The sequence below is a fragment of the Battus philenor genome, unplaced genomic scaffold, assembly GCF_028537555.1.
Source record: "Battus philenor isolate CCGP_79_NKW_IND1 unplaced genomic scaffold, ilBatPhil1.0.hap1 SCAF_7, whole genome shotgun sequence".
In the NCBI taxonomy this organism is placed as follows: domain Eukaryota; kingdom Metazoa; phylum Arthropoda; class Insecta; order Lepidoptera; family Papilionidae; genus Battus; species Battus philenor.
In genome coordinates, this window is record NW_027181737.1 from 6670970 (window position 1) to 6682377 (window position 11408).

The following is an 11408-nucleotide window of genomic DNA, read 5'->3' on the forward strand; positions in this document are numbered from 1 at the left end:
AGTGTGATGTTTGATTTATAAATCAATTTTTTATTGCACAAACTATATAATGTTATCGCACAACAAATAAGAGGTCATCACAACGTCAGAATTTCGTTTAAATTTGTAACGTGACAAGGAAAACCTGCTTTATATTGTCTTTTACGTGTACTTAGAAATCGATAGGTAATTATACATAGTGGTATGTATAATTTTCAAATTTACGCTTTTGGTTTTTTCCTGTATATTCTTTTTATTTATGTGTTGAGTTTTAGTTTTAATCAATTAAATCAATTGTTGAATATCGAGACTGCAGGGTGACCCAATGATTTTACATCTCCCATAGGCCGACGCTAGGTCGGTCATTTAGCCCGTGCATTACTGCGTTATTCTCGTAAAGAAGAATACATTCCTATTGCGTAGACGAAGCACACAATATAACAGGAAAGCAAATGCTAATGAACCACTCTGAGGTTAAAATATTTTTGTTTTGAAGATGTCAAACCAAAGAACGAGTTGATAGTTTTTATTTCTTCTAAATGAAACTCCCGCTATGGCGGTTGTTCCTGGGTAGTTAGGGTTATGACGATTTCATCTAATATGGCTGTTTCAAATACTGCCAACAACCGTACAATGTATCAATTACCTTCGAATCTCAGTATCATTTCGCGACACCAATCATAAAGCCGATTTATCTTGTCACGTTATAAACTTAAATGAATTGAGGACATCGTGATGACCCCTTATTTGTTCTCCATTAACATTATGTACTTTGTGCAATAAAAATTGACTTATAAATCAAACAACGCATTAAGATAGATTAGTAAGTTTCCACCCAGCGCTCAAGTAGCAGCTACAAACATGGTACGTATTTTGCGTGAGTGTTTTTATTTACTTCATTAGACTTCTTTAACGAAACACAATAAATGTTTATTTTTATAACATAAGTCCAAAACATCTATTTAATAAGGGCGCATAAGTAATTAAAATCCCAAGGAAAGTAATATTAATTATAATTTTCTTTCTTTATTATTCGTTAACTCTAGCTTGGCATGAACATCTTGTGCGATATAAAATGTCGGGCAGTGGTAGCGCAGCGATAGAGAACTGAGACTTGCGATCATAGGCAGCAGCTTGGATTGCCGGGAAACAATCTTATAAAATTCAACCACCAAGCATTACATATATATATAATTGCCAACTCTCATTAACCAGTTCCCATAGGCCTGCCAAACGTGGTGATAGTATATCACCTAATCAACCGCGACAAGAACTTCGGGTTTTGAATGTTTTATAAAGAAATAAAGTAGTATAACAAGCTGTACAAATAAAATATGAAGTTCCCAGCGAAAAACTTAAATAGAATTAAAAACGTGTGACGTAAATGGCTGTTCTTTTTCCTGTACGCATAGCAAAAAGGTGATAATGTTTTTTTTTTTTCAATTTGTTGTTAATATTTATAAACACCAATGATCTAAACTGTTTAGTATATATCGACACACGCAAGTGACAGTACTCCGAAAATGACGGTCCTCTACTGCAATGAATCTTGTTTTATAGTATTGTAATAAACAACTTTTTAATAGTACTTTTAATAGTTTTATTTTTAAAACAATTCCATTTCACAAATTATCTACATTCTCAAATAACAGGTTTATTAATTTTTCTTTCAGTGTTTCTAATTGGTATTGGAATGGTAATTTGTGGTGATGGAGCAACACCTGCGCAGCAGCTTACTGATGAAAATATTAAATTGTTATTATTTCCCATAAATTCCCTCATACGCAACAAATGTATGTATTCCTTAAATTAAAAAGGTCAATTTTATAATTAAATGAAAGTATTTCATAATATTTCAATTTTAGCTTTTGGCATCTTGTGTATTGGTGCAAATATTTTTTGTAAAACAAATAATCCTTAAACCTTGTAATATTTGACGGTTGCTGTCTAATTAATCTTAGTGTATTTCAGGAAATTTCTAAAAATTATGTAAACAAGAGTTTCGCTTTGTCTCCATTTTCTGTAATGACTCCTCTCGCACATCTCGCACTTGCTTCTGAAGGAAAAAGTCATAAAGAACTCCTTAACGCCATTGGAATGCCCGACGATCAATCCGTAAGTTAGGATCATTTAACTTTTTTATCCGGTAGACGTAGCGTGGGTATGCTCCCCTCGGAGGACTGACGACAAAGTCAAGGTCGCGGGATCGTAGCGATCTTAGTGGGAGGCCTTGGGCGTCTATTGGCTGATATGATCGTGAAGTTTTTTTTTTACGTTATATATAATTTATGTTATTAAAAAGATGTACTAATTATACTTATAATAATACTTATGTATTATTATAAGCAATTGTCTTTTTTAGATTGAATCAGTTTTCGCATACACTGATACCAGATTTCGTTCGCTAAAAGGACTTACTTATGCCAATAAAGTTTACGTCGACGAACATTATACTATTAACCAAGAATTTTCTAAATTGTCAAAAAAGTATTTCATTCAATCATACAAAATATTGACTTTTCTAAAAGTGTACAGTCAATGGTAGAAATTAATGGCTGGGTAAATAACTATTTTTTATTATCCTAGGACTGACGCATTGCGAGTTCAGCGCTAGGAGCGTTCGGACGTGTCTCCCGACTTTCGCGTCTCCCGTATTGCTGACTTGCAATTAGGTTTGCTGTCTTGCACCCCGGTGCAAGGAATTCCTGCGCAGCATTTGAAAGTGCGGAATTGTCTACGGACTTTTCCGCCACCCTCTCTGCTGCCCGTCAAATCCTGTTCCCCCGCGCAAGGATTCGCTACGCTCGGCATTTGGAGTGTTGGAAGTGTCTCCGGACTTCCCCGCCTCCCTTAGTAGTTGACGCAGACTATTGTTTCTAACTGTTAGAGAACGTCTAAGGTCGTCCCTGAGAAACCGGCAGTGAACGCACATTCAGTCTGTGATCGGTCGTAGACTGCGCTGCTCCTGTAGCTTCGGTCCAGACAGCTCCTTCGTCGTGCCAAGTCAAGAAGCAAGCCCCACCCGAGCCATGTGTTCGGTCAACATCTGGCGGCCTGCCCGCTCCCCACGCCTCCTCATTCCAACGTGGGTTCCTTAGGGAATTAGTTAGGTATGGCTAGGGCCATTAGGCGCGTTTTACGGACGCTGGGTGACTCCGCGTCCGTACGACTGTTTAGGGTTCAGTCTTCGCCGAGCTTAATTAGATTTTAATATAACGCTAGGATAAATAGTTCTAAGCTATCCAAATTTATAGCAAATGAATCTAAAACATTTTTATTTTGAGTAATAATAAGTATTCGTATATCGATATTCATTAACATATTGGATTTAATGAAATATTAAAAAATCATTTTATTTTTTATTTTCCCAACCCTTAATTAAAATTTAAAAAATTAAAAAATGATTAAAATATTATAAATGAACGGCATTTTAATTAACATCCAGGTTGTATAATCATAACATCAACTATTTTCAACGCAAATCATGCTCGAACAATTTGAAAACTAAATGGATACAATTCGGAAAAAACATTTGCTACCTATATTTTACGTAACTATATTTTTTATACAATAAAAAAAAAATAATTAGGAATTAACATGACAATTTGCAGAAGCAATCAACCGATCCAGTTGCGCAAAACTCTTAAAGAACTTTCTTCCAATATTAAAGAATAGTGTCGAAAATATTGCAAAATTTATTATTAAATTTGAATCAGGCTTTAATAATTTAAACTCATAATTCCTCTATTTTGACTTGTTTATTTATGTTTCTCGAATTATTAATTTGTTCTGCCACAACTTCACTATATGTATAATTTACATTTGCTAAGCATAATTTATTAGGAAAACAACTCTTAACATAACCGTGTAAGCAACTATTTTGATTTAAAAACTTTGCACATTTAATGTACAATTTTTAACAATAGAGTGGTTGATATTTAAATTCACAAGAATTTTAATAATTAATTTTGGGAGTAGTAAACACCGGCAAGAAGTATATCCTGTCCTGTTCTCACCAAAAACATGAACGGGTGATCGGCGAAAAATGTATAAAAACTGGGTTCCGATCCATCTAAATATGGAGGTTCGAATTCTGTAAAAGAAATTTATTTATTTAAAAAAATAATTAAAAGTATTTCTCTCGTCGGAAGATTATTAATAAAAATATTATCTTCGTTTCGGATCGACGGTTAGGTTATTATCTAACCGTCGATCTCTCAGTTCTTACCTAATAACAACATTGATTTGAATTTACTTCAACAAAAATTGATACATGACAGTCATTACTATAATTTAACAAAGAAAAAATAACAAAAAAACTAGATGTTCATTGCTATATTTTTGTCAAAAACAATTATTACAGTAATAATATCACATATGCGACATAGATTTATCGTCATCATACAAATATAAATAAAAATCCTTACCTAATAAGGTTTGTTCTACTCCTTCTTCACTAATTTCTATGAAGACTTTCTGAACTGCATTACTTAGAGTGAAGTCGTTTGACTCTTTCACTAGTTTATCTAGCTTAGCGTCTCCCGAAACAAAAACTTTTTCAACTCCAATCTGAAGATACACAGATTCTTAAACATACATAATGGTTACCTGCACGTGTTAGTTTTATTATGAACATAATATTACTTACACTTGGTAGAAACTCTTTCAAATTGATTGTTGATTCCAATTTAAACTTCGGAATATAAACTTTCGTGAGCGTAAACTCTAGGTTGTTCAAAGCTTTTTGTAAAACATCCTTGTCTTTAACTTTTTCCACTACGTCTCTAATTCCATAAACTTCGTCTGGTAGTATTAGGAAAAATGATGTCTCATCTTCACAAGGTATCTCTAAAACCTGCATATTATATAAAGAAGGCATTAAACCACATTTCACCACTAAACATGGTTTGGACGACATCACTAACATACTTCTGCGGATCTATCTATCTATTTATATATACATAAAAATCAAATTTTAATGTTTTAAAAATTATGTATCATACCTTCGCTTTAAGATCCACATTATGCTTATAATTATAATCACTTTTTCTGTACATAAATGGAACCGAAGTATTTTTTTCAGATGAAACGCGAAAATTGAGATTAAATGTGAGGCTAGGATTGAACGAATTTTTCCACGTTGCCTGAAAGAAGAAGGAATTATTTACAAAAAAGTCCTTCCTTATTACTAAACATTACTCGAACTAACATACATAAATGACACAAACTTTTTTATATACATTGTGAAAGGTTTCTCGATTGATAATTTAGTGAATTCTACGTTGCACTGATATTATTTACCGCAATATACCTTAAAGTAATTTACGCTCGCGAGTAGTAACTTTGAATTTGCGGGTAAGTTATTTGCCCTTACAATATCTTCGATGTTATCGTTAGTTTCATCTTTTACCTGAAAAAAAATCGTATTAAATAAAAATAATTATTGCAAGCTTGAAATTAATTTATTATTGAATGTGCTAATAAATCTCTAAGTATTTATACTCCCTAATTAATTCCACTTAGTTTTCTAGATAATAACAAATGCTTAATATTTTACAAAACTATATCAGTATTTATCGCTAAATAAACTGGCTGATATAAAAATTAATTAAAAAAAATATCGTCCAAGTACTAAAAATTTATATTTACCCATGTGTTAATTTCTTTGGCTGCCTGTTCGATGTTCGTAAAGTCAATGTTTTGTACGTCTGATTGAAAAACTTTATTCGACAATTTAGCGAATTCATGGTTAATAGTATAATGCTTGTCGACGTAAATCTTGTTGGCAGAAATAAGTCCCTTAAGTGAGCGCAATCTAGTATCTTTGTATGCAAAAACTGATTCAATCTGAAAAGAAATTAACTAGCTTTGGTTCAGTTTTTAATATGAATGAAATTGTTTTTAAATTCTCGACACGTTGCTCAAGATATTTTACTTCAACTTTAAATCAGAACACGATATGCCTATACTAACTGATTGATCATCAGACGTTCCAATGACATCAAGAAGTTCTTCATGACTACTTCCTTCCGAAGCAAGGGGAGTTGAGACAGAGTGGTTAATACAGAAAGCGGAGACAAGGCAAAACTCTTATTTACTTCATTTTTAGCAACGTCCTGCAAATACAGAGAATATGACTTTAATAACCGATCACAGCATCCATTCTTTAAATTAAGCAAAATAAGCAAGAAATTAAAAATAATACTAAACATAGTCTATTAAATGTCTTCACATATGGATACGACAATTTTACTCAAAATTTTATTTCTTTCCATCAAAAAAAATAAAAGTATGGAATACTCGTACAGCAAATGTTTTACATTACAAAAATACTCACGGGAAATATTTTAACAAATAATTTGTTATTTTCATCAGTAAAAAGTAGCGCTGGTGCAGTGCCATCGTTGCAACTCGCGATTCCAACAACAATTAAAAGGAGCACTATAAAATAAAATTATTACTGTCACGATTCCATAATGCAGTACGCAAATTAACATTCTATTTTTATGACGTTTTTATTAACACAATTAAATTATATACAAATAGATGCGACCGGTAACTAATATTCATAATACGAATTAAGAAAATAAAAAATCGCCCACATTTATTATCAAACACATCTCCGAATTCTGTGGAAAGTTCTTTTTCTATACACAATATAGCTCGTGTGCATATTTATCGAAAGTTTATTTTCAGAGACTGTAAAGTTATAGAATCAGATTTCTTTGTCGCTAATTGTATACGAACATATGTATTTTTAACTATTAACATAACATAGGACTCACGGCAATAGTGGACCGTCATCTTCATGTGTCGTCGCTTACGTTAGTCGATCTAAACTAAACAGTTCGTTGTCCATCATAAATATCAAGGTTATATTGACAAATACTTAACTATCGCTTCCGAGAATTGTTTTTATTCAACGATATGGTTATATGGAGAGGAAAAAGAACCAGCGATTTTATCACGTTTTTTACATTGTTTACTAATTCTGTAAATGATTTCTTTGCTTGGAGACGGAATTTACCATTCAAGTATATATTTATTCAGTGCACGCAGGAAGGCAAGAATAATCATAAATTGTTATTTTAATATTTATAACAACAATAATTTTTTTGTCAATATGACAATTTTTGTGTTAATATACTACTTAATGTATTTTCTTTTTATATCAATATATATCTTATCCAATTTGATCCAATTCATTAAGATTTGATCTAAGAACCCACATGTGTGCCAATTATATAAAAATAGGCTGCAAGCTTTATCGCTTTTGGTTTTAAAAAACTAAGTAATTAATAAACCGATAGCGTACTATTGAAAATATGAAATAAAAGAAACGAAGAGTAGTAGATAGCTCTTGAAATCATACTATAAATCACAAGACTTGTATAAAAAGTATACATTCACTCGATAAAGATGATGTACCACTTTCGACACGTCACATCGATCATTTTGGCCCTTTAACATCAACCAGTAAAAATTACAAGTATATCTAATTCTTTCTGAAATTAATTAATTAAATTCACATGGATCAGGTGAAGACTTTATCAAATTACGAGCCGTTGGATAAATTTCGATCACCTCAAATAATAATTTCAGACTATAATGCAGCATATACAAGGCCAAGTGTAACACACCATATCAATTAATGATTGGCTTTTTGAGCAAGTTAAGTGCAATTTATCCAACTAAATGGTATTGGAAAGTGTCAAACGTTCAACGCTGTATAAAATCCATGCGAGTTATGTTCCAAAGCCAAAGAATCAATCCAAAAAATATTAAAAAAAATAATGGAACAGGAAAAGAAAATAGGCTACACAATACAATGTGGGTGACCTGGTCGCCATTAAAAGAACCAAATTTGCGCAAATCAGTAATAAATCAGTAAAATTCTCAGATCCCTTTGAAAGAACAAATAAGAATCGAGTCGATAGATGCAGTGTAAAGAAAATTGATAACGGCGAGGGTCCCCAATATACTTCTAGTTCTGGGACCCACGCCCGACAAAACCCTGGCCCAGCTTTGAAAATGATTTATCTGGATTAGATGAATACTAGGAGGGCTGTGTAGATCAAAGATTAAATTGTTTTTAAGTTTTTATTCGCTTATTACTCGATGAAGGAACCATATTTGTCACTACTTTCTTGACGTTTATCCGTCAATACAATGTAATGTCACTAGAAATATATATAGTATATATTTCTTATCTAAACTTCTAATTATACTCCTAAGAATAAATTAGACTTGTGTTCGGGACCACCGCTTTTATTATTTGACAATTTCACAGAATATATTATAAATATAAGTAAATAATGTCCTAAAAGTCATTTTACCTTAAATCTTCACGGCCATCCTGGTATTCATCTGACCCAGATGAATTATCTTCTGAGCTGGCCCAGGGTTACATCAAATCTTCCGAACTAAAAGTGTAATTGGGACTCTCGCTTTTTCCAATTTTCTTAACATTGTATCTATCGTGACGATTCTTCTTTGTTTTTTCACAGGGACCTAAAAATTTTGGATAAAGTTTACTGCTCTGCGCCGATTGAGAATTTTTAATTATGACTAGGTTACCCACTTTATACTGTGTAGCTTCGTTTTTCTGTTTTAATCCTTCAAATTTTCTTTTTATATTGATTCTTTGGCTTTGGAACGTAAAATATCTATTTTCTCACTAAATTCTCGAATCTTCTCCTCTTCTCTTAAGTTCGTAATCTCATCTTTTTAATTTTTTAATTTAAATACTAAACAATTACTCGAATTGAATCATTCCAATACTTCTTTGGTACGAGTCTTGTATGCAGCGTTGAACGTTTGAGACTTTCCGATACCATTTAGTTGGATCATCTGCAATTAACTTACTTAATACACCAATTATTAATTGAGGCGTGTGCTCCATTTGTCACCACAGGTCAACCTCTCAGTAACGGCCTTGTAAATACTGCATTATGAACTGAAATTATTATTTGAGGTGATTGAAATTTACCCAAGGGCACATGATAAAATCTTCACCGGATAGATCCATTTGAATTTAGTCAATCCATCAACAACAGTCAAGATACATTTACTTGTAATTTTTACTGGTTGATGTCAACAGGCCAAGGTGATCAAGATGATATGTCGAAAGCGGTACATCACCTTTAGCTGGTGGATGTTAGAATCCTTCTTTTTTACCCTTCTTGTAATTTATTAGTACGCGTTCAACACAGTTTTCTATTATTCTTCTTTCCTTTTGTTTCACATTTTCAATAATATACTCTCGGTTTATTAATACCCCATTTTTTAATACCAAATGTCCTTTCATATGAAATTTCATGATAATTTCAAATTCCATTTTCTTCGGAACCACGAAGAGTCTTATACCACCTTTTTCCTTGCAAACAATACCATTTTCCATTGTGAAGTTGTCAATTATTTCTCTTTCCAAAGTACTTTTCGGTAGTGTGAGGTGTGGATCATCTTCTTGTGCCTTCGTAAGTTTTATTATAGTTTCGGTCAGTATCAGACAGATGAGATATGTACTTAAGGCAACTGCATGCATTATTCTCGTTCTCAATCTGTGCTCAATCGAATAATCGTATTTTTATAACAGGAGAGCCCAGCGAGTAATGCGTGGAGGTAAGTCCTTCTCTTCCAATGTTTTAGTCAGAGTAGCAAAATCGGTTACAATCTTAAATTTTTTTCCGCGAAAGTAAACTAGAATTTTTTGACAGCCTCTGCAATTGCTGAAATTTCAATATTCTATGACAATTTCTTTCAGAGCTTAAAGTTTTCCGGTTTATGAAATACGCAGGGTGGTACTGGTTACCTTTCGGACTTTTTTTACTTCAAAATAGCGCCATAGCCATCAATGCAGACAACCGTGTGTAGCTCTGTTTAAAATCCAAGACTTTTAATGTGGAGTACAGGTGAGTTGCATAAAAAATTCCTACATTTAATACACGTTTCTTTTTCTTCTTCCAATTTAAAATCACACCATAGTCTGCGGCGCTGTTGAACAGTTTATACAGGTTAATTATCTGCACCTCATTGTATTTGGCAAGTATAATCGGGTCATCTAGGTGTTTACTACTACTACTACTATTAGTTTTAATATCGTGCCATTTGCTATCATATCTTGAAAAATATTATTAATAAATCTTTCGAGTACTGATGGAGCCGTACAGAGATAGAAGGGCATTTTCATAAATTCGTATTGTCATGGAGGTGTGACAAACAGGTAAACTTTCTGCTATCTACAAGTACATACGTTGCAAGAATCAGTTCTTTAAGTCCAACAATATGAATAGTTTTGCTTCTTATGAATTTGGTCCTCTATAAGTGGTAGAGGAAAGCGGTCATCGATAACTTTCTTATAAAATTTTCGAAAGTTGGTACATAGGCGATATGAGCCACTTTTCCTTTTAGTTAAAACCTTACGATGCCGAAATCTGATGTACTTTCTATCATTATCTTTTGTTCTGTCTATTCCTTGACTTATTCGTTTACTACAATTATTTCTAAATGTGATTCTTCATGAATTCTGGTGGGCAGGTTCTCCAACGGAAAGTATTATTTTCATTTCAATGCTACATTGTTTCATTTATTTATAAGGTTTGTATTTTCCTCTAAGATTTTCTTTATTCTGACATAGTTCATTGTTATTCAAGTTATATTATTAAGTATTTATCCTACTTCTCTTCCATCAAAAGTATCAGATGTGCTATCTTTTTTACAGAAATTTCGTTAACAGTGAAATTATCTTCAGTAATTTAGAATAGGATCTGGAATCTTTGACAATGAAATGTGGCATATGTGAAGTATTTACCAAATTTAATTAAACAGGTTTTCAACGGTATGATTTTTTTTTCAGCTTTACCCGTCAACTACATAGGATGATTTCGGATAAATATAATCTGTCATAAATGTAGGATCAGCGCTTCTTTTTGTCAATCTGTATTAATAACATCATTATCACTGTTTTGTATCAATTGTTTTTTTTTTTACGCATAAATCATACAAACAGGAAAAATTCGCCATTTAATATATAAGTCTATTTGCTCGGTGACTACTTTTTAGTTTTTAGTAGTAGGTAGTTACTTTTTAGGAGTATATTTGTTCAGCATACATTTTTCAATTGTCCTTTTTAATAAAAGAATCAATTTTTAAGTTATCAGTCTCAAACCATGTTGGCTAGTTACATGCTGTGGTTTGCAAGGCTTTTCTGTGGTCAGTTATACAAATTTAGTAAAATTCTCATTGTTAATAACATCTTTTTGTTGTATTCTTGTGATTATATGTGTATACATTATAAAGACACACAAAGGAACAATTATTGGTAATGATATGTCCTACTTGGCTGCTATTTTAATATCTTAATACAGCAGCGAGTTCGGAAATATGAAAATTGTAGAACAAGAAACATTTATTTCTATTCATTCAAGTTG

At 32.4% G+C, this 11408-nt stretch overlaps 1 protein-coding gene across 1 annotated transcript; it reads right to left on the minus strand.

Annotated features, from left to right (window-relative positions):
- Nucleotides 1-3476: 3476 nt before the first annotated feature.
- LOC137931153 (antichymotrypsin-2-like) lies at nucleotides 3477-6783 on the minus strand. Its single transcript, XM_068774554.1, has 8 exons — nucleotides 6765-6783; nucleotides 5953-6068; nucleotides 5629-5826; nucleotides 5291-5389; nucleotides 4983-5123; nucleotides 4628-4834; nucleotides 4407-4548; nucleotides 3477-4072 (listed from the first exon to the last, which is right to left on the minus strand). Exons 1-8 carry the CDS (start codon nucleotides 6781-6783, stop codon nucleotides 3942-3944), a joined length of 1053 nt encoding a protein of 350 aa, XP_068630655.1. The 3' UTR covers nucleotides 3477-3941.
- Between the last annotated feature and the right edge of the window lie 4625 nt (nucleotides 6784-11408).

Bases quoted from the DNA above. Each gene is read 5' to 3' on its own strand.
- LOC137931153 (XM_068774554.1), bottom strand. The intron at 4,835-4,982 runs GTATGATACATA...TATAATATGCAG, and splicing joins ATGTGGATCTTAAAGCGAAG to GTTTTAGAGATACCTTGTGA. The intron at 4,073-4,406 runs GTAAGGATTTTT...TTTCTTTTACAG, and splicing joins AGTAGAACAAACCTTATTAG to AATTCGAACCTCCATATTTA.